Source organism: Thermobia domestica, chromosome 4 (assembly GCF_964235325.1).
Source record: "Thermobia domestica chromosome 4, izTheDome1.hap1.1, whole genome shotgun sequence".
Taxonomy (NCBI): Eukaryota; Metazoa; Arthropoda; class Insecta; order Zygentoma; family Lepismatidae; genus Thermobia; species Thermobia domestica.
In genome coordinates this window covers 216,355,922-216,381,395 of record NC_137457.1, presented here as the reverse complement: position 1 = coordinate 216,381,395, position 25,474 = coordinate 216,355,922, and the positions used below count along the sequence as shown (strand labels likewise).

At 35.6% G+C, this 25,474-nt stretch overlaps 1 protein-coding gene across 2 annotated transcripts in view; it reads left to right on the top strand.

Annotated features, from left to right (window-relative positions):
* LOC145683442 (uncharacterized) overlaps positions 1-25,474 on the top strand; it is a 207,104-nt gene that overhangs the window by 150,197 nt on the left and 31,433 nt on the right. For both annotated transcript variants that reach the window (XM_081754781.1, XM_081754780.1), the window contains 2 exons: positions 7,716-7,787; positions 10,322-10,393. In XM_081754781.1, the coding sequence (XP_081610907.1) occupies positions 7,716-7,787; positions 10,322-10,393 (144 nt within the window). The remainder of the gene's footprint in view (positions 1-7,715; positions 7,788-10,321; positions 10,394-25,474) is intronic.

Here is a 25,474-nt window from a genome sequence, read left to right as displayed (position 1 = left end):
ATAAAAGAATATGCGTGTGTGGATGCTTGTCAGTAAAATCTGCTGAGTACGTAAAACTTCAAATATCTGTCTTTCTGCCTGATTATTAAAGAAAATTATATGAACAATTGGAATAGAACTTAGAAAAACGACATAGATAAAACAAAATTTTCCAATGAATAAATAACTGTTGATAATGTAGAACCAACTCATAATTGTCAATGTTTTTATTACAAATGGAAATTCCTGATCATCTCAGGTGATAAATTTCTTTAAATACCTTTCTTTTCTGTTCCTTTTAGATTTATTTTATTTCGGGCTGTCAACGTTAGCTTGATATTACGCTTTATTAGAGTTTATATGTGAATTGTTTATACGAAGGTTGTTTCAAAAGTTCTAAGCCTATCTATGAACGAAGCAGCATGCAGAATATTTATGGACGGTGTTACTTTTCAACATAGTCCCTTAATAAATCAACACATTTTGCCCATCGAAGTTCAAATGCGTTAATGCTGTTGGTAGAAAATGATTTGTCATACGCTTGTACAATTTCATCTACGGCATGCATGACGTCATATCAGTGTCAAAATGAGTACCTTCCAAGTGTTTAGCTTTGGAGAGAGATGAAAGTCAGAAGGTGTCAAATCAGGCGAATAAAGTGATTGGGGAGCCGTAATCCTGAGTTGCTTCCATTGGGATGGCTGCCTTGTGGCCATGGCACCCCTGCCACTTCTGGTGTCAAATTTCCACTACGATTCTGCTGAATATTATCATGCAGCCGTCATAGAAAACCTACTCCCCAATCATTGTTCGCCTCCTTTGGAAAATAATCCACTACTATCACTATCCCTTGAAAATCCCAGAAAACTGTAGCCATCACTTTTTCAGCTAAGGGTACTAACATGTACATCGACTGCTATTTGTATATAATGCATTTAAGCAACAAGAGTTTCACAGTAATAATAGTCTACAAAAATTTTTGCAAGCGCAATGGTTTCTTACACAACGCACACCGAGTCACAGCAACCTGTCAAATTTTATACGTTGGACACTAGTCGTATCGAAAGAGTACTCCACAGGCATCTGAAACTTTACTGGCCTATCTGTTGTGTGATCAAGCTGGTACTAAGCGTATTTAAGAACATCTCAATATGTTGGCAAGTGTTATTTTGGCAAATCTATGAAAATTTATTAGTCATCCAATGATTGTACTTTTATAAAATTGTCTCGTAAGTCCAAGCTAATGTCGAGCGTTGGGAAAGCGTTTCACAAAGAATTCCCGCAAGAGAAAAAAATATACATCCAGTTATTGTAATTTCCATGTTAGTACATGTGATATTTTGAGCAGCGTTCTATTTTTTTCGTTCAGTGTAGTGTGTTTTCACAATAACTACTCTATGCATCTAATAGCTGGACAGTGTTGCATTGCTTTGTAGGAAAATACACTTGAGCCAACTACGTTAGAACATGCCTGACTATGCCTGATTATGATGAACTGTCTAAGTATGCCTAATTATGAGGCAGCTAGGTAATTGTTACGAAGGCAGAACATACTGTCGTGTACACTTTCGGCTGCTTCAAGACAATAAATAACGGTAACAACAACGTCTTATCAGGACATATTATAGGTTGGATGGTATAACTACAGTATATGTTGTACACTCACGTATTGTGCAACTGTTTCAAATGTTTTCGTTCCCTGCATACCCTGATACGACCGCCATGCCTTTCCTGTCGAAATGTGCTTTGGTCCATATTATATACATTATTCGGACCGTATTGTAGTATACGGCGTTTCAAGTAGGGATGGCCACAAAGTTCCGGTTCCGGCGGAAGCGGTTCCGCGAGAAAACGGTTCTTGTAGATCCAATTTTCAGAACCGGTTCCGGAAACAGTTCCAGTCCTGGATCCGAAAGACCCGGTTCCTGAACTGGGTCTTAGGAACCTGTTCTAGATCAAGAACGAAACCCCCCAAATACCCGTAAAGGAGGCACAAAGTAGACCAGCAAAGAGGACCAAGCGCTTGTGTTTTCCTTGTCCAGACCCGCTTGTGCTCCCCAGAAAAAAAAATTGGTCCACCAGTGAGTGTTTAGCCTAATGAGTTTACCAAGTTGCTTGTTTAGTCAATGAGTTTGGCAGTTTGTTCGTCACCAGTGACATTACACTAGTGTATTGTATTTTGTTTCAGAATTGTACTTATTAGACTAATGACATATTAAAATTTCTTCTGAATAATGTCACTCATATGTGTATTACGAGGTGTGACAAAATGTAGCAAAGCAATCAGCAGAATGTGATTTTGTGTTAGAAAGGTTTTACATTTTTTTAGGTATACATATTTGTGAATAGGTACAAGTTTGTGTATAAAAATATTTGTTACAAGCACAAATACTGAAGTTAATGCAGTGTGAAAAAAAAAATTGGCTAGTTTTTCCTGTAGCTGCAATTTTGCCTTTGCATTGCAATATATTTAGAATTTGAAGGGAATTAAAATTGTCCAAAGATACATTATTGCAATTTTTCATCGGAAATACTTAAACACACAGAGGAAAAGTAAAAGTTACTTGAATAGTGAAAGCTGGAATGAGTCCGAACTACTTATCTTCATTAGTGATTTTGTACTACACCATTTGTTTCAGAACTCGTTTGTGAAAAATGAAATCAGTTGTAGCTTACACACAAAAAATCCCTGTTCGATTACGTTTACACATTCCTCCTTTCGAGACGACATCGTACATAAAAACAGAACCATTTCCGTAACCGGATCCCTTCAGAGCTGGAAACCGGTTCCACCAGGAACCGGTTCTGTCCATCCCTAGTAGGGTGTATCGAAAAAAACTTTTTTTCGAAATCCGGATACGGCTAGTGCGGATTTTTGGCCAAATGGCATCAATAAAACGTATAAAAAATCTCAACTCGATCAGACAACTCCTTCTGCTGCCGAGTAGAGCCCAAATATTAGAAAAATCAACAAAAGATTCACTTTTCAACTGATTTTCCAAAAAATATTTTTTAAATATTTCCTATATTTTTCGGTCTTTTAAATTATTGAAATAGCATTGGAAAGAAGAAATAAATACATAAAACACATTTATTACGGTTATTTCTGTACACCATAAGCATAAAAACCTAGTTAATTATTTGTAAATATGCACTGATTTTCTGGCATATCGTACAATTAAATTTTAATATAAAATTATTGAAGTCTCTTGAATAACGAAGAAAACATTTTAGTGCTAAATTCTAAGAGCAGTAATAGTATAAATAATTTGCTCCCAATGCCGTATGCATCTGGTTATCACACTAGACCACCTGCCGCCCACCTCTCCCCGAACGCCTCTTCTCTTGTACTTGCCCAGCTGAAAGAATCTGTCTTATCAGTCGCCAGTAGTCAACCAGCTGTGTCGAACGTGATTGTCGCTGCTTGAGTTATTTATTAGTGCTTTAGGAAATTTTAACTAAATAATTTGTTTTCGTGTGAAGTGCAGTATGTAGAAGTGAGAACAGTGTTTCAGTTGTGTTAAGTACTTTTTATTAGGAAGAGAGTGACAGATACGCTGACGTTATGGCATCGACAAGTTTGTTACGGTCTGACGTTAGGAATAGCATTATTGCGACACCCAAGGAATTGGGTAGAACATAGCTACCAACCGTTGAAATGTATTGGGACAATACCTATGGGAGCGAGAAGAAAAAAATGAGAATTTCGGGATCCCGGAAAGAGCCTTCAACAAAGCGTTTATCTTCTATCGTCGCCAGGAAGATTGTAGAAAATTGAGATTAAGCCTCAATCAGCGGCGATGCAATTTTCAGTGTCAGAAGGATTGTTGCAATGATATTGAAGTGCCATAATATTGTCCGTGACTTGCAAAACTCAGCAAAGTCCGGTTTCCAAACTTCTGCGAAACGAATTGCTGGTTTTCAACAGTCTGCCAAAAATATTTCATTTGATATAGCCTTTTGTAAGTGTTCCGATCCTCTTGCCTGCAACTGCGAAAAAGAAAGAAAAGTACCAGTGCTAGAGGCGCCTTTTCTTCTAGATCAAAGAACCACAAGATTGAGGCGTAATCTCAATTTTCTACAATCTTTCTGGCGACGATAGAAGATAAACGCTTTGTTGAAGGCTCTTTCCGGGATCCCGAAATTCTCATTTTTTCTTCTCATTTTGGTATTGTCTCAATACATTTCAACGGTTGGTAGCTGTGTTCTACCCAATTCCTTGGGTGTCGCAATAATGCTATTCCTAACGCCAGACCGTAACAAACTTGTCGATGCCATAACGTCAGCGTATCTGTCACTCTCTTCCTAATAAAAAGTACTTAACACAACTGAAACACTGTTCTCACTTCTACATACTGCACTTCACACGAAAACAAATTATTTAGTTAAAATTTCCTAAAGTACTAATAAATAACTCAAGCAGCGACAATCACGTTCGACACAGCTGGTTGACTACTGGCGACTGATAAGACAGATTCTTTCAGCTGGGCAAGTACAAGAGAAGAGGCGTTCGGGGAGAGGTGGGCGGCAGGTGATCTAGTGTGATAACCAGATGCATCCGGCATTGGGAGCAAATTATTTATACTATTACTGCTCTTAGAATTTAGCACTAAAGTGTTTTCTTCGTTATTCAAGAGACTTCAATAATTTTATATTAAAATTTAATTGTACGATACGCCAGAAAATCAGTGCATATTTACAAATAATTAACTAGGTTTTTATGCTTATGGTGTACAGAAACAACCGTAATAAATGTGTTTTATGTATTTATTTCTCCTTTTCAATGCTATTTCAATAATTTAAAAGACCGAAAAATATAGGAAATATTTAAAAATATTTTTTGGAAAATCAGTTGAAAAGTGAATCTTTTGTTGATTTTTCTAATATTTGGGCTCTACTCGGCAGCAGAAGGAGTTGTCTGATCGAGTTGAGATTTTTTATACGTTTTATTGATGCCATTTGGCCAAATATCCGCACTAGCCGTAACCGGATTTCGAAAAAAAGTTTTTTTCGATACACCCTAATCCCTAGTTTCAAGATGTTCACGAAGTCACTAATATTTCTCGCGGAGTACTTGTTCCTGCTGCATGGGTAATAGGTATACTTTTTGTGACTATGCTACAAAATGATGTGTATTTTTTCAAACCGCCACACACAAATGATGGTATCCCTAGTCTGCTACTAGGTTGCAATCTCATCTCCCTAAGTACACAACGTGTATGGGAACGTGTGCTCACATAGGATATTTAAACGTACGTAGAACGAGCTGTGACACCTTCACTACCTAGTATTACCATGTTCCAACAGAAAAGACCTGTTTGTCTGTCTCGTCGTTTTAACTTTTCTCTTGATATGCCTTTTCTGTATTTGGATTGGAAAGCTCCCACAGATAGAGGTTTCTTCTTACCACTTTTTCAATATGTGACGCATTCTGCTGATAATCGAGGGTGACATCAGCATCAGATTTTGTGCCAAGACCAGTATGTTCTTCCTCGTCGACCTCCCGTAAACAATATACATCGTGAAGTTCTCTTCCTCCATTGTGCTCCATCGTATACTCGTGATCTCTTTCTTTACGTTTTTGCATATTCAGTGAACGAACACATTTCTACATAATAACGTTCATTATCGCATCAAGTGCCACTGATGATATGTTCACGTGTAAGCAGTTATCACTTCGTTATATACGGAAAGTCAATAAAACATTGACTACATTTGTATAGCTCTTTCAGCTTTCTATATCACACGCAGTTTGCGCATACTGATCGTAACTTGCTTCAAATGCAGTTGTCAGCAAGAGTACATGCTACTCATATATTACACGGGGCACATATTACGTGAACGTACGTCAGACCATATCAAGAGAAGACAAACGACATTAAACTTTAACTATTGTAACATCATTTCCTGCTTGCACATTCTTCTTTCAAAGATAATACAATCAAACGACAGATTAACTTCGATTAGGTACATTATCTACTTTTAACATGGCTTATGACTTTCGGCATTACTAGAATATGCTGGGAGTTCATGTTCTCAGGAATCATTTGGCCTACAAAAGAAACGTATACACATAATTTATTTTTAGTAACTGTGTTTTAAATTGCTTTCACATTTTACAAGTGCATGTACTTCTGTTCTGGCATCACTCATTTTCTGCTTTTACAGGTCTTAATGTTTCAAGGTGCCTTAGCTTCATACCTTTCTCTTTCAGAATGACTATTCCAAACATAGTCTTTTCTTTTAGGTGTACTATTTATTCTCTGCTGACAACTACCTATAATATTCATCCGTCAGTAAGGTGTCAGTTGTAACAATTAATCATTGGGATTTTGCCATCAATAGCCGTATTCCAAAGCGAATTAAAAATATCTGTCTTACTTTCCGCATACTATCTCTCAAAGCAGTGTAATTACAATCATGTATGTACTTTAGATACTTCCGAAATATTTTCACTAGTAATTTAGACATTTGTTGTTAATAAGTTTGGAGGAAGCTCTGCCCCATACAAACGTTTGATCAAGATAAATACAAAACACGTATTAATCGTCGCTTTTTAAACTTTGGGCGAGATCTTTTACATCCAAGAACTAGTTTTCCGCAGAGAATTAAAAAAATAGTATTGGCTTATTTTAGAAAATAGTATCTCTCAATTCAGTTTTGTTACATTCCTCCATGCACTTTAGAACTTCTGAGCTGCTTTCATTCCTAATTTTGATATTTCGTGGTAACAAGTGTGGAGAGATGTCTGCTTCACCCAAACGTTTTTTGAAAGAAAATATGAAACATGTGTTCCGCTATTTTGCATCTAGTATATATGTGCGGAATTTCATTCGCTCTATTCCCTGTCTTCCTTGTGCTTTTGGCATCGGATAATAACTTTTTCGATGGGTGTTCGCCTCCAAGAAGAGTTGCTTTGCAAAAAATAAAAAAAAAAGAAAAACACGTATTCGTTTAATTTCTGTGTAGTATCTACCTACCAAATTTTAAAGAAATATATATAGATCACTAAGTTGATGTTCCTTTTAAGTGGTGTTCAACTACTCTCTTGCACCAATAGAGGAATATCCTAGCAAAACATGTTTTGCATATATCTGTAGTCATGTTAGTTGTATAACTATTGAGCGTACAGTGAAACACGGTCTAGAGAATAGATCTATTTCTTATAACTTCATCCTGCACTTATTTTAGTCGATATGTGTACATAGCTAAATAATCAATGGTTCAAACTTGCTCTTAGTCAATAAAAATACTGAATAAACAAAAGAAAACATCTTTTATCATTGTGCGAGATTTGATCTAAATATAAATAATGGTGTGTTCTTGTTTCGCCTACAGCACTGTCGGAAATTTATATCAATATTCTTATCGGTAGAGCACAGAACAGAATCTAAATTAAGATATAAATAATGAATTGCCATTAGGACTGGAGACGAAACAGGAATATACCAAGTAAGACCAAATCTAAGTAACAGCATTAATTTTTTGCACTTATGAGCTATGTTAAATCACTCTCCGTCATGTCCAATTAACGGTTTGAGCATAAAATCAGGAAGATCTACATATGTTTTGGAAATCCACGAACATCTTAGATCTTCGAACAAGATTACCTTAGGTCCGGAAATTGAAAAACATAACTCCATAGTTGTCAAAAGGAAATGTAAAACACGATATCTCCGATCAATGTTACTAACTTGTCTGTTTGATGAAGGGTTTATTTTTAATTTTTATTTTAGACAGTGCTGAATTAACAGATGGACATGATGCAGATCCTAGAACTAATACGGAAGGTAAAAACTCATTACAAAGTAAGTATTCTGCGCTTCATATTTAAGCCAGCGAAATAAATTGTAGAAAATAGTATATTATTTAGGGACTGAGGTACACAAATTTCAAAATTAATTCTGTATTCTGTTTGTAAGAATCATTAACATTACTGGCGATTTACAAACAATCCACGTATTGAAAAATGTGCTAGCCTGTCTTGCAAGACGCCAAAAGCAATATTGTTCCATGTACTTTTAATTAATTTCATGTCTTTACCAAAAAGAAAAGAATAAAACGTTAAGCTGCAATGCAAAATTTTAGTTTTTAAGCTAGTATAGAACGTGATATTGCACCGAAACTTCAGTTGACCAACATATTAGCCATCTGTCGCATTACGTAAAATATTACAGGGAAGAAAGTGCATACATTAGGTCATTGTTTTTAGATGTGTGGTAGCTCTTACTTGTATGTAGGTAAATTGTGTGACATCTAGTCTTCTTTTCCATAATAATATGAACAACCAGTTAATAAAGGAACGTCTTGTTTGTAGCTCTTACTTGTATGTAGGTAAATTGTGTAACGTCTAATCTTCTTTCCTATAATATGAAAAACTAGTCAATAGACTAACGTCTTGTTGAATTCAACCTTAGGAATGAAGTTTAAAATACATTCTTGTCAAACGAAGCAATTGTTGAATTTGTTCTTACTACCGAGAAAATATGATATTATCCCTGCAACTACTAGAATACAAGTACGTCAAACAAATAGTTAATACACATCAACATGCCATATGGCTGACTTTTTTTTTAGTAAATATCATTGTATACTTCCAGAAATACAATTGAATCGTGAGTTCGAAAACCAGTCAATCCACTGAAAATAATTTTAGAGAAGAGACAAACTGAATTAAATTCGTCAATATGTATCTGACAAATAGGGTTGTTTTCATTATCATTTAGGAATATGCCAATTTCTACGATCCAAAAGTGAAAACTGCCCTATATTTCACATGCATATTGGCTAATTTAGCTTGGTTTATCTCTCTTCTCAAGTTAGTTTTAATGAAGGATGACTGCTTTTCAAACTCAACAATTCAATTGTATTTCTTAAAGTACCTAGGCACACAATGATATTTAATAAACAATGTTAGCCATATGGTAGGCCTATATACGTTAGTGTTTCAACTATTCGTTTGACACCCTTGTTGAAGTCTTTGTTAGTAGTTAGTAGTCTGGTTTCGAACTCAACGATTCAATTAAGCTACACAAAACTCAGGAATTACGCACTGAAGTAAAGGTAAGTAATTTAATTAAATTGAGTGACAATCAATGATACCATGTTTACTTTGTACGAGCATAAAAAGTAATAACTGAAATATGATAAGCCCTTCACCTTTCTGTAATGACTAGAATGCAAGTCTGTGGAGCGCTAGGTCTTAGATTCGACTCTCGTTGGGTGATCATCGAACTTATCACAATGGCTGAAATCAAACATTAAACTGTAGGCGACGTTCTATTTAGACTCGCTGACAAGAGAAATACCAAACACAAACCAAACTAACTAATTTAATCAACCTAAAAAGAAGATAATCGCATTATAAACTGGTTTTAACATGTCACGATATGGCAGGATCTCCATTCGTCCCGGAAAATCCGGGAACATAACGGAATCGAGATCTGCGCCCCGGCGTCCTAAAAATATTTGTCGGAAGACTTAAATATCCCAGACTTCAGCAAAGAAGAAAGGGAGGGAATATTATAGTTTGCTTTTTCACAAGATTAGGCATATAATTATTCTTTTAACATAAATAAAGTAAAAATTCAACGAAGGAAGTTCTTTGAAGATAACAAACACTGCCAGACTATACTTGTGCAGCGCCTCGCGGTTTTTGTAATGTGTAAAGTGATTGTCCTTACTATGTAAGAAAGTTTAAAACGGCCTGATACGTTCTGCTCCATTTTATTCCGTGCGAAAGTCCCTGTTTATGCATGGCAGGTTCCTAAAGGTTATGATCCAAAGCCTATGCTTCCCATTGTGAAATATGTGTGATGTCATGGACTACAATTTCTTCATATTTCATAGGTTTTATGGCTATATTCACAAAATGTATTTCTGCTAGTAATAATAAGGCTACGCACAATCTATGGTCCAGATCTTGTTCTGGCAGATGACATAATATTTATCGATAACAATGAACCAAGTGATGCAACTGGAGATGCTAGGGCGTCGGTTTGTGAACATTAAGAACACGTTTAAATCCATAGTTGGCCCGCTCAATCAGCAAATCTCATTACTAAATAATTGTGGTCAATTCTGGAACTCAAATTCTGAAGCAAACATCAACCTCTATCGCCGCTGACATCACTAAATACTACACTGCACGGTGAATAGTACAACATTCATCTGGAATACATTCACGACTTATATGCCTCTAGTTCATCTCAATTCAAAGGTATTATGTATGCTATTATTGTTAATTGCATTTTTCTTGAGACGCTTCCATGATTTTGATAACCATCTCTATGTTATTAGTATGACGATTTTATTTGAACATGTTTTACTGACAATTACGTAGTTTTCCCCTTAGGTGATCTACCGGGTACAAACCCTGGGCGAAGAAGCAGAGGTAAAGCAGCTCAAAAAATAAGTAAGTAATTTTTATCATATCAAGTTTTGTTGCTAGAGTGGGCGATGACAACCTTAAACTATTTTTTATCCCTCCTCAAATAGAACGTTGTAGAGAATTTAGAAGTTGACTCGAAACCGGATACAAAAATGCTTACAATTCTATTTATCAAATTAAATTCAATTTAGCCCATTTTGTTGATTTCTGTCTAAAATTATATGCTTCGGGTTAGGAGTACCAAACATCTTTCACTATCCTTTACCCTGTGAAGAATTTTAAACTCAAGCACTTTATTATTATGCCCCATGACAAACATCCATTACGTGGGACCAGATGCACTTACAAAGAATGGCTGATTGCATCGAGGTCCACAACGTTAACTGCAAATATAAACAAAGTGTATAGTCTTAAGGAGGTATTAAGTTTATTTCAAGGAGAGACAAAATGTAATTTTGTTGTGTATTGGGTTCGCTTAAAGTTGGTATAGTAAATAATTTTCAAAGTTAGATGAGCAAGAGTAAATACTTCAATATTAGTGATTAATAAGGAATACTACCTTGATCAAAAAGTTCTCGGAATCAACAGTGTTTGGCGCTCTCAGTCTCCTATTTAGGATCTGATAGCTTCTGATAGCTCAGTAGGATCAGCTATATTCCTTCCTAATTTGAACATAATACTTTGCAATTTGTGTAAATGATGCAGTGTTGAGTACATCTTTTTGGGTGCATGTTTTCATTTTTCCAATAGAGTTAATTTTGCAACAACGAGTGTGTATAAAAATTTTGCGTTACAAACGGATTCAATGGTGCAAAGACCTTAGTAACGTTGGAAAAGTGTTTCAGCAATGATTCTCTAAACAGAACAGCGGTTTACCGATGGCGAGCACCCAATGAGCCAAGACCGAAATAAGCCACGTGGTTTTCAGTGGGAAAAGGTTATGCTTACGGTTTTCATGAAATACAACGGTGTTGTACATCATGAATTTCTATCAGAAAACCAGACAGTCAACAAGAAGTTAATTTGGGCTTTATGAAGCGTTTGTGTAAAGAAATCCGCCTATAAAGAAAAGATCTCTGGAAAAACAGTTCGTGAATTTTGCATCCATGACAACAGAGCGTCAATGAAAGCTATCATTATCCGCGAGTTTCTCACCGAAAATATAACGAATATAATACAACAGCCACCGAATTCACGGGGTTTAGCTCCGTACAACACTTTCCCGTTTGATCGACTCAAGAAACCATTACAGGGAACAGGTTTTAACACCCGAGAGGAGATAATACGAAAATCGAAGACTACTCTGATGGACATACCGAAAATCGAGAACCACAAATGTTTTGAGAACTGAATCAAATGTTGGCATAAGTGCGTTGCAGTCGATGGGGATTACTTCGAAGGGGACATCAATTTTCAGGAATAAACTAGTATTTTTAATTTGCGAATGAAACTTTTTGATCAAGGTAGTAAAATACTTCGCAAAGCAACTTGTGTTATTCATAAGAAAAATAAACAAAATAGCTTTAATATTTCAATTTTACATACATGGTATTATTTTCTTGCAAGCTTTTCTCCTTAATGAATACAAATGCTTTGCTCTCAATAACATCGTTTCTTACTACCACTTTTCTACGTTAGAGAAATGACACACACGAAGAATAAGAGGTAAAGGGATATGAAAAATCACAGGTATGTCGCTTAGTATAAATATAGACCAAAACCTTCTTCTATCTTAAGTTTCACCGTGTTCTATGATCACTGCCTCCTTAGTGTTCGTGTTTGATCCGTGCGAAATTGGCCTGGCTAAAACTTACATGTAATTAATATATATAATTTCCATTAACCTAAGTAACTAACTAACTCTATGGCCTATGGAACTCGGAGGTTCAATGCTGCGTTCACAAAAGCTCTCCACTAACTTCTATCCTTAGCCAACTGGATACAGTTTCTACTTTGTATTCCTATTTCTGATAGATCCATCTTAATATTGTTCTCCCATTTGCGCCTAGGTCTTCCTAATGGTCGTTTTCCGATTGGTCTTGCAGTTAAGACTCTGAAAACGTTCCTACTTTCTTCAATCCTGACTACATGACCTGCCCACATGAGCCTCCTAGAACTTGATGGCCCTAACAATGTTTGGTAAGCCGTATAAACTGTGTAGTTCTTCGTTATGAAGTTTCCGCCATTCTCCATTCTCGTCCCTCTTGGGTACAAATATTTGTCTCAGGATCTTGTTCTCAAATACTTTTAGTCCACTTTCTTCCCTCAGAGTAAGTGACCATGTTTCGCAACAGACCTGATGATCGTTCTCTATATTTTGAGCTTCAAATTCCTCGACAGAATTCGCGACAACAAGGGATTTTGACTGAATAATAACATGAATTCCCTGCTTTTAGTCGACATTTAATTTCTTCGTGAATGTGGTTTTTGTCTGTTAATATTGAACCTAGATGTTTGAAAGTATCCACTTTGTCAAGAGTATTATTTGGTATTTTAACGCACCCATAATTTGCCGTATTACGATGACGACGAACTTCCGTGTATTTAATTTTCACTGCATTTACTTCTAAACTTATGTCCCTGCAAGCGTTTAATAAGACCTCTGCATTTCTTTCTATTGTTCTCCTATCACCCCCTATTAAATTTAGATCATCAGCATAGACCATAACCTGGTGGATAATATTCATCCCTAGGCCCTGGTTGTTATATTTGATTTTTCTTATAGGTCCCAGGTATTCCAGGACAAAGATAATATTGGCGACAACGCTTCTTCTTGTTTCAAGCCATTCTCGACGTGAAAGTTCCCGGACAAAAATTGTCCTACCCGGACTTTACATTGGGATTTATTTAAACATATCTTAATTAATCTACTTAGCTTTTTCGGTATTTCAAATTCTGTAATAATGTTGTACAATGTTTCTCTCCTAACCGAGTCGTAAGCCTTTCTAAAATCAATAAATAATTGGTGTACCTGCGTATTGTATTGTCATTTCTTTTCGAGTATTTGTCGAATCACTTGATAATTTCACTACCAACCCATTAATGGTACAGATAAGGAAAGCTGTCGTCTGATAGCTGCATATGCTGTAAAGAATGCAAAGAGAAGGATTCTTTTGGCCATTTATTGCAATATCCCTTTCAACACGGGATACACAATTATGCGGATTCATTAAAATCGATGTAAAAGTTTCCCTTATTAATTTTGTGCAAAGAAACGTCGTGCAGTGATTGCGTAAGTTTTGTTCAACGATTTGCAGTTGTTTTGGCTTGTGATAGGCCATTTTTGGTGCGTGAAAGAAAGAAAGAAAAGTAGTGTTCTCAGCGAAGCCATGACTGCTGCCGTGTTGAAAGGGATAGCTTCTAGAGAACAAGGTTACTAACAGTGCTGTCACCAATCCTTGAGTATTGATGTGAGGAATCAGCTGTTTGAGTTTGTCAGTCTAGTTCATTAATACCCTGTATATGTGGTATAGTGTGGCAAACTATATATTGCCTAACGTTCTTGCCATAACTTTTGAAAGAAACGTTTAAGATTTTAGTTTCATGTACTTTATACTTTTATGTATTGTAAATTGATTAACGTCTTTTAAATATTGTTGTGTTTTACTTCGTATTATCTCTTAAATTTCAAATTTTAAAGGCTTATTTGTGCCCATTTGGTGTCAAATGAAAATACTTAATATTTATGATACAAATATTATCAGAAAGTTTAGTAAATAGTAATCAATATTAGAAATTTTATTCTATTATATTTTGATTCTGAAACTTGAATCTTCATTTCTCTTTATTCAAAGAAATCGTTTTACATAATTGAAAATTTAAATAAAAAATACTTTGTAAAAGATAAATCTGTGAAGGAGATATTGTGCGTAAAAGAAAGTTGAAGTATTTTCATATTACAAAAACAGTAAATAATAGCCCAGTATAACAATCGTACTTTCGAGGCCCATATGCAATGACTATTTTTCGAAGCGAACTTACGAGTTACGTGACAAGCTATCTGTACATAAAAACTTCATACACGTTAATGAAAATAAACTAGGATTAATGTATTTGTCTCAAACAATAAGCAAACAATATATGATAGAAAAATTCAATGATTCTTATTTTGTGTGTACTTATGTGGAATATTTACTTTAGAGTTCTGTTTACTTGTTATTGGATACATTAATAAATGCCGATTCTGGCTCCATTCTGACTGTCCAATCATCTAAAAGTTTGTACATTTTAACGAATCGTCAAGTTTAATGCAATTTAAAGAATTAACTTCGACACTGTATACCTCAGAAGGTAAAGATAACAGCGATATCTTTCCTGCTGGTTGGTACTAAAATCTTCTTTTTGGTACAGAAACAGCGAGAAACAGTGCTAACTGATGTTTTAGTAGGTTGTATATAAATATTTTTAGAAATGCGTAATCCAAAATGGACTCTTCCGAAAGCACTCATAAATGAAAATTTACCGTTCTAGGAGCTATCGTGGAACATTTTTGTGTTTATGCGATGTCAAAGTGAATGATAATATTTTAACTAAATTTTAAAATGTCTATACAAGCCTAGAAAATTAAATGCAAACCATATTGTCTTCCCTGTGTTCATCTGTTTCCTATTCGCTTTGACGGCTAAAGAAACAGACTTGTCCAGATGCGAATTTATCAATATATATATTTAGATAACCGTTGTGAACTTCATATAGGAATGCCGGGATAAACACAAATTTCATCGTTTTCTAAGTGTTTCATGAAGTGTGAACAAAGTTTAACCATCCTATGGCCCTTCAAATCTACACACACACCCGTCCTTGAAGTCTATTTGACATTAAGTATTTAATTTCTCATAAGGACATGCAAACATGGAAGATAGACTAAATAATAGTTAATCTAGTGTCTTGAGGTAGCTTACTACTACTACTACTACTACTACTAATAATAATAATAATAATAATAATATGAAAAATATAATATTAGACATTAGGGTCAATTTGATCCTACGATCTGAAGTGTTACCTTCTTATTTAACAACGTTATTTAAAATAATTAACTTTTAACATTTGGATTATATAAAGAACTAGACTAGGTCGAGGAATACTAAAATAATCAGTAACCGGAAACACCTTACGAAGAAATTATTTAAGAAATAGGTGTCCCTTGGGGTCATATTGACCCTAAGGCCATAGGAGGGTTAAATAAATAAATAAAAAAAAACTCGGTATGATTTTCGCGCATATATGAATGCTTCGAATGTTCAAAAAATAGCTATTGGAAGTGCTACGCTATTGTATAGATTAGTGTGTGTAATGTGTATATACTTTTATTGTTTTAAATTCACTTTTAATAAATCGAATTATTAAAGTTTCCTTTATTTTTAATGTGTTTTACATATCAATGAAATCTTTTATGTTAGCACAAGTGTCATAAGATTTCTTGACTTAAGTGTTCATTGAGTTACATGGTAATGTTTCATGCCTTTTGCATGATGATTGAATGGAATATAAAGAAACTGAAAACAAAACAGCACATGTATACAACAACAAATATGTACGGTACACCTTGTCTCAAAAAGGTTGAGCGCATTCTTTATTGGTGTTTTGAAGCAAAAATTTTCTAAGTCCAACTTCGGGTAGCTTCGGGAAAAAGTAAACCAGGTTCGAACCTCCAAGCCAGCCTTTGCAATCGGGAAAAAGTTTGCAGATGTGTTTTTCTTCTTTTAAATATAATAAGACTTGTTACCAAGTGTAGAAGAAAAGCAACATTGATTGAAATACTTAATGATACAATATTTCGAAACCTTGTATTAATGTTAGCACATGCTTGTTTGTCATTTAGCTCTCCATACGTAATGGAACATTTAGATACGTTAAAGAATCTTTCCATATGTAAAAGAATGCTCAAAGTTAAGACATAGAACATAATTATCGTCTGAGTACTAAAATAAAAGTCAAAGTAGAACAAAAACAGCTTTTGTAGTGGATATGAATATCATATTTTTCTTGAGAACCGTTATACATTTTTCGCTAGAAGCATGTTTCCGAAAGTCCTTGTGTTAACTCCCTTGTAAGCTGTTGGATTTCAACTCATAAGGTTGTGAGTTCGATTCCCATCTCGGTCAATGCTTTCTTTAAAATTATGTTTTCCGCAATGCATGAAAAATTATATAAAATAATTACATTAAAATACATCAGTTGTGTATATATATATATATATGACATAATCATTGCAAACCATAGTAACTATTATGTTTATAATATAACATCTGAGATAGGTAGGTGTTCACAGTAGGTCGGTATTATATATGAGAATATTAAATACAAGTTAAGAAACTCGTTCAATAGCAATAAATAAAGTATGTAGTGTATTTATTTGCAGCTATTTGTCATAGAGATGTAACTTCTCAATATTCTCATTACAGCATGTCATTTACATTGTGAAATCCAGTATATTCCTACGGATACAGAAAGTGTATAAACAGAGTATCCAAAGTCGGATCCTGCTTCAAGACGCATAACTTTTCCCGATCCTCTTAACGTCACGGGAAGAAACACAAATTCTCTTTAGAACGGAATGCCGTTACTTAGTCTCATTCGAATACGTTGAATATGCTTTTGTATATTCATCTCTCTCTCTCTCTCTCTCCTTCGTTTTGTTTATGTGTGTGTGTGTGTGTTGCGGAATATCCCAAGTTGAATACAACATTTGCAAAATATATGAGCATCATTGTTATCGAATACCAGAACTTGAAAGTCGTGTTTCTTCAGGTTGGGAATGCGTGTTCATGTTAGCTCACTGGTAGAGTACGGGCTTGGCAATGAAGAAGTCTTGGGTTCAAAGCCTGCAGCGAATTATCATTTTTGCGTTAGTAGAATTGCGCAGAAATCGGATACAATGAATGGTTTACTTCTAGAAATATTTTCAGAAGCGTTTAAGTAGCCCTGAAAATGGCTGTTTACGGGAGTTAAGACGGGGACATTAATATTGTGTCCAAGGCCCTTCTGAATTTGTTACACGCCCCATTCTTCTGGGCATGAAATCTATTAAATGGGTGACAAATCTATCTCCTTCCCCTACCTTCAGCCATTCCTCGGAAACAAGATGCCACAGGTCATCCTGAGTTCTTGGTGGATCTGCCTCAGGCCAACTGCCCTTAGAGTACGCTTCACTTCTGCCCACATATTTTCCATGGGATTGAGGTCTGCTCCACGAGGCGGCCAGTCAATTAAATCAATCTCAGGCTGCCCTGCGAACCATTCCTGAACCACAGGGGAAGTATGTATTGGTCTTGGTGGAACTGAATTCCACCATCAGGCTGAAATACTCGTACAGATGGCACCATGATATTACTCATAATGTCTAAGTATTTAGCACGGTCCAGATGTCCTTCAATTCTGTGAAGCTGTCCTGCTCCGCGACTGGAAATCCAACCCCAACATGAAATAGATACATGGCCACTGCGATTGCAAGCAGCCACATATCCAGGGTCATATCGGGTGCCTCTCGGACGATACACAAAACGGCGTCCCTCATTTGATGTTGCGAATATGGATTCATCTGAGAAAACTACGTTTTCCCAATTGCGACCCACATTCGCCTGTGCAAACGCGAGACGGTAACTTTTCTGGTCGTCTGAGAGTTTTTCCTTCACGCCAGCAACACGGCCACGTAACCCAGCATGACGAAGACTTCGCAGAGCTGTATGCTTACTACCAGGAAAGAGAGAAGCTTCCCTTAGCTGTCTAGACGTCCTTAGTGGGTCTAACCGGGCTTCGTTTACTAATCTCGAATCTTCGGCTTCGGTTGACACATGCGGACGACCAGGAGATCGTAAATTACCAGTCTGACCTGTAGCACAATATTTCCGAATCCATCGCCTTCCTGTAGAGGCCGGGAAACCTACTCGCCTGCTAGCTGCAGTTGCAGAATAGCCTTCCAACTCCCAGAAAGTAATTACTGCCGTACGTCTATCCATAGTTACCAATGTTCTGAGCTGTGAGCAGGAAGCAATAGGTAAAAGCTAGTACCTGACGTGTGATTGGTTACTTACACGACACGCCTATTGTGGGAAACGAGTTGGTCAACGACTCGCGAAAGAAATCTGAAAATGGTGCGCCGTAATAATAATATTAAAACAGTTTTTATAAAGAAATATTAATAATACGAAAAGCTGTTTAAAGAATGAATTGTTATACTGACTTTACACGTATAGAAACATATACCATATACCGAACAGATTGAGCGATATGATGATAGCTGTTTTGAGACCAACACTTTCGAAGTCCAACTTCGGGTATCTTCGAAAAACAGTAAACTAAACTGCTGGTTCGAACCTCCAAGCCAACCTTAGCAATCGGGGAAAAAATGTACACATATGTTTTTCCTTCTGTTAAATATAATAAAACATGCTGAAATGGTATTAAGTGTAGAAAAAAAGTAACATTGATTGAAATATTTAATGATACAATATTTCGAAACTATGTATTCACACTCTCGTTTCGTCATTGTGATTTCCATATGGAAAAGACCATTTACGTATGAGCTCAGTTATATTTCAGAAGCAGCTTCCGAAAAGCGGTCATGTTAGCTCAGTAGCACACCCCCGAGCGTTTAAATCGTGTGTTCGATATCCGTTCAGGTGAGATTCTTTTATGATATGCTACTTTCCTCAATGCATGAAAATTATGTAAAATAGTTAGCCTACATTACAATTCATCAGTTGTATATATCAGTTGAATATATATATTCATATCATTTCACGACATCAGTAATTGTTATCTTTAAAATATAACATCTGAGGTATTAACAGAACGTCGGTATGTTATATGTGAATATTAAATACAAATTAAGAAAATCGTGTAATAGCAATAAATAAGTTATGTAATGTATTTATTTGCAGCTATTTTCATACGCAGGTAACTTCTCAATATTCGCATTACAGCATTTAGGTAGAGCATATCGAAAATCGGATTGTGGTTCAAGACAAAAACTAGCTAGCCCCAAACTGTCATATAAAAATTTCACGAATCGCAAAAGTAAAGTGAAGAGATTGAGAGCGGTAATATCTTAATCGCTCTCTCTCAACCCTCTCTTATCTGCATTTATACATATAAAAGTATATGTATGTATGTTCCAACATAACTCATGTATGCCTAGAGCAGGGTTTCTGAACCTGAGAGTTGCGGCCCCTAGGGAGTCACGAAGATAAGCGGAAGAGACAAATATAGTTAGAATCTAATACCGGAAATTATTTTTAAATATTATTTTTAATTTTGTTCTGATAGGCATACTTTTATTTTTTATACATACTGTAAAGAACAATAAAAAATAAGTCTACTGAACATTTTCAAAGGGTGCAGAGTTGTTTAAACATGAACTTAAATGAAAGGGGTATGATATGAAACTAATGAGAATTGTATATAGAAATACTAGAAAAATACACATGCAACAAAACCTGCACATTGAAATACAATTAGAATTGAAACCTAATGAGATACCTAAGCATGGTGTAATTTCACTAGTGCAGCAATGCCGGGTTCAATCTTCGTGACGAACATTATCAAGCCATTTTCAACTGATAAGCGATTTCTTGTCTTTGTTTTAATGTTTACCATAAAAAAAACACACACACACTTTCGCACAGGTACGATATAGCAAATGGAATTATTACTTTTAAAGCAGCAGATACCAGACCAGGATATTCTTCTCTCCTCATCAGGCAGAACTTGTCCAAGTCTTCGTTACAGAAAACTAGTTGCAAAGACTTGTCGCATGATCATTCTATTATTTGATCAAGAAGTTGTGGGCTTAGATCAGATACGTTAATGGCCTCTTCAAAGAAGGAGTTTAACATCCATCTTGAAACAGCACCTTCGTCGTTGGGAATATAGATATTACAGTTACTCAATCCACTGTCAGTGCCGAGCGTCGAAAAATGGGGGCACAAATTTCTTAGGAAGTGTGTTACTCATGTTAGGAAGTTGCATGTGCACATGTATAAATTAGAAGGAAAAACGTAATAAAATGTGCTCAAAATCAAGGAAAGGCAGGGTTTACTTTTGAAAATTTTATTGAGCTTCGTGCCAACCATGGTGGTGCTTCGCAGCTAGTCTGTCGACATCACTCATATGTACGGAGACATCGTCGTATACTCTCGCCCCGGGCGCTGATTTTTCATGCCACGGCACTGTTCACTATAAACAAGAAATGGATTCTACTATTATAGAAATAGGTATGTTAAAAATCCCACACAAGCTTATTATAAAACACAAATTATAAAAGGGTCGCTGGCAAGAGAATGTGATAAAAAGGGGATCGTGATAGGAATTAGATTGAGAACCATTGGTCTAGAGTAATTTTAACCACATTTCTTATAGTCTGAAAAAGAGTGCTGTCGGGTTACTATGGTAAATGGGAGGGGGATACATATAAAAGATTGCTAGAAAATGATCGATATTAGTGTCGAATTCATAGTTTTCGGGGTCGCTTAGATAAATAGTGTGACTTTCGATTTCGCTTAACTTCGATTAAGCTCTCATTAGTAGGAAGGGGCACGAGCGACTTTTCTTTGAAACTCGACTCGACTCGAAACAGACATCTTTGAAGTCTACTCTAGGACTCGGCGCGAAAAATTTCCTCCAACTCGACTCGGATTAGAGTCGGGTAGAACCAAAACGAGCCAAATCCTGTGTGTATTCTTACCGAGACAATACATAGACCATATAATTATTCTATTATCAATTATACTACTATTACTACAAATAATAATAATAATTATTATTATTATGACAACACCGTGTATAAACATGAACGATAGACGGTTAGTAAAGGAATACTAAAAGCTAGTTGACTGCCGATGTTGGTAGTCATGAAGTCTACAAATCAAAGACATCGTTCATTACCCTAAGCTGTAGGCGTCGGTGGACTACAGATGGTCAACTATTGACCTCTTGCCAAAAATTGGTGGTCCCGCAACGACGATCCGCGGTGGCCCCAGTTCCATTTTGAAAATTTTACTACCATTGGCAGAGATACGATGAAAAGCCAACGAACCACAAAATTACTCTCCCAAAATATGTTAAATTACCTATATGTGTGATTTGTTTATATTTAGGTGAGTCAAAAAAACACTAAACAAATACCCCGGGGTGGACGCGAACTATCAATATTACGATTACTAAGCACGTGTTCTTCTGACTTCCCCACGGAAACGATCATAAAAAGCTTACTTGTTGAAGGATAAATCATTGAGGTCAAATTTAGCCAATGAGACAAACCCCTACATCTCGAGTTCTAGGAGGTGGTACCGTGAACCATTTCAGATTTATTGCTTTCTGGTGGGGTACTATCTATGTGCAAAATTTGAGCATAATAGCCGACATGCGTCTTCGGGGTCTCTTCTCTTTAGTACAATTTTAACCAGAGATGGTGTGGGTCAATGAAAATTTGATCCACGACCTACCATGACCCACTATCACCCACCACCCAAATGACCCATTGGCCCACTGTGATTCATCATCCATCGTCATCCACTCTGACCCACCACCAACTATGAACCACTCTGAACCATTGCGACCAACTCCGACCCACCAAAACCCATCGTCATCAACTCTGACCCATGATCCACGTCCTCCTCTCCATTGACTAAAGAGGTTACACTTGTAATAAAACAAGACTGTGAAATTATCACTTATCGGAGTTTGAATTCCTACCGTCAATGGCTCAAGCACCTCTCTGTGACAACACTGGTGAACCTTACCTTTAAGATATTGTAACGATCTGAAAAACGATCGTTACAAATCTGATTTGTTTGGTCTACATTATTATTATTTGATTGTTTTATTTTATTGTAAATACTTGTTTATTTCATTTTAAGATTGCTGTTAATAATTTTTAAATGTTATAATCAATTTTCAACTCAAATTTTATTAAAACGAGTCTTTGAATTATAGTTTCTATTATAGCTGGGATACTAAATGAATCACTGGGCGGAAAGTGCTTTAAATTCTGTATATATGCATTTTTATCTTTTTCTTATGATTGATCGATTAATGGATATACAAAAATAAGCAGTAAAGTTAATAAACGTAAAATCGAATTAATTTGACGTTTAAAGCCAAGTTTTAAGTGCTATTTAATGGAACTGCCATAAAAATATTGACAATTATACTCTTTTGTGCGGCAAATTAATATATATGGTAAGATGTGTTTGTGCAATATCATTGAGATATGTTATAATATGAATTGCTAAGAGCTTAACCCCGCCTACTTTCGTATCCCAGATGATTCCCAATGTAAAATTATTAAGTTTGATTTGTATGTAATAATTATTTTATTAAATAATATAAATTTTACGGAATTTAGAAAGCTAATATTACAGCCTATGTACTAACACGAGATGGATGTTACGGATGTTTTATATGTATTATTCGTCATTGTTTATTGGAAATACGTCGTTGTTTTGAAATAATATATGTACTGGCTGTAGGAAGTAAAGTGGTGAGATAACTGGTGTATCCTACAATCCGGATCGTTTAAAAGCAGACAGCTGTAATATGGCTCTTGTATCCTGGTAATTGAAATAAGCATTAAAATTTTGGAACTAAGATTTGGAATCCGAATTATTATTGTTTGATTGGTTAATGCTGTGAATCTACTTCCACGCATGATATCCGAACCTGCTTGACTGGTGCTAATTGGAATGGAAGTCCGAAATACAAATTGTATAAAACTTAAGGTTTTCTTATGGCAACGAATGGTTGTTCCTATATAAAGAAAATGGGAAATACTAGTCAGTGTTTTTAGGAAAATAATTTTAACTGTTACAATATATAATGGTAAAGTGTTTCTCATCTTCCGAATTAAAATGAATTTAAATTTATGATATATAATTATCTCTTTGTTTATTTCTTTGTTGCCTTACAGACACATTTCAGTAGAGAATGTCGTACTAATTGAAAATGCCCATGTAATTAAGTTTAGAATACAAATTTTATGGCCATTTTCTCTCAACTTTATGGCTTGATTGCCTTATGTTTTGAACGCTCCCTGTATTAAACACCAGCTTCTGCAATTATAAATACAAAGCAGTGTGTATAAAATTCGAAGAACTGTAGTTTTTATTACTCAATTTGTTTCTCAACTAATATCCATCTTTTTCTATTATTTTTACAAATCAACCCACTAACAATTTCCAATATATAGAAAATGCACCCCCCGCTCGTAAAAAATGAAAACAATTTTTAAAAATGTCAGGACATATTCTGTTTATTTTTAATAAAGAGTTGTATGCTGAATTTCAGCTCTTAGTTCAACGGCTTGTGAGATACTCAATTTTTCTTCTACACCTCACTAAGGAAACGTATTATAGTTGTTAGGTTTGTTTATTTTTCGTACCTTCAGTGAAGCAAAGTATTACTTTAATTAACTTGTCAAATCTACTAGAGTTTTCAAATGAATTATACCACTTTCTTTTCACTGTCAACCTTTAATTGACTTACACCAATACACTCAATTAAACAGGAGCCTTCCTGAATCCCGAAAACTATAACAATAACTATGATCCCATTTGGCATTACCATAAGTCACTAAAATATCTAAAGCCACTCTTGGCTCATCAACCTACCATAACAGTGTCCACTCTCGGCCCTTCGACCTTATTATCAACAGCCACGTTTGGCTCATAAACCCTAAAATATCAATTGCCACACTAGCTCTAACTTTCCTTAACATACAAAAGACTTCAGCCACTTATGACTCCATTTCTACATCAACACGATTACACATGATTTATTTCTACATAGTAACATCCTTCATATGTTGTTTCTATTTTCCAACACTTTGTCCGATTATTCAAAATCAACACCATGTCCGGCTAATATAACCCAACACTCTTCCGGGTATTGCCAAAAACAAATTGTCAAAATCACAGTCTCATCCCAATATTCTCCCGGGGATTACCGAAATAAAACAGCAAAAGAATTCAAGGTCTACATAACTACAACAAAAGATGATCTCTAATTCACGGCTACATTTTTTCCAGTCCATCATTTGATCCTCTGTTCAAGTTCATTAATCTTGCAACTCATCTTCTGCATCTAACGATCTCTGCACATAAGCTCGGTAAACATACGCACTTTAGCTCTCGGCGTCCCCAATAATTACATATTTCTCCGCCCTTTCATCCCTAACTTAAAATTTAATTCGAATATGCTTAATTAGTGAATTCATTACAGTTAAATGCTACTCACTAGATGCTACAGCTACAACTACGTAAAAAAAATAACAAATGTGAAACATGTTCTGAATTATTTTTAGATTTCTAACGCTATTATTAAACATATTACAATAAAGAGGATTGTTCATGAAATAGTATATTTGCTCTTGATTTTTAACTTTGTCATATGGAAAAAAATAAAATATTATTCAAGTTTTAAACTTCGCATTCTGCAAATATGTTACCCTCTAGGCAATGGGACTAATGTGAAATGTGGACTAATGTGAACTAATGGAAAATGCGGCACTGTTGACGGCGCTGAAAACTTACGATTCGATTCTAATGTCGGTTGATGTCGATATTTTTATGTCGCTACGTGAACACCCTGGGTGCTAATGGGAGCTTAATTGGACTTGAATTGAAAGTAGAACTATTCACCTAAGCAACCACGAAAGTATGGATTCGATACTAATATCGACCCGTTTCTAACATTTTTGATATGTATCCCGACAGTACTCTTTTCTAGACTGTAAGAAATATAGTTAAAATTGCTCTAGATATATCAGAATTATGTTGAAACACACACATACATCCACTTTTATATTCTGTATAAATAGAGAGTGAGCGAGCGATCGAGAGAGAGTGACTCAGGTCATCACCACTTCCACATTGCAAAAGCATATATCAGGAATTGACATAGGCGGAACTAGAGGGGGTCCAGGGGTGCCGGCACACCCTAGAAGCAAAGCTGGCCTTCCCCAGAATTTTTTTAGTGGATGAAAATAATGTTATTACTTTACCTCAATTTACGCATAACAATTTTAATGATGCTTGCATTCGACATGTTTAATAGTGTCTGTATTCGTCCGCCCATCGACTTTTTTTTTTTTAAATATGGGTCTAT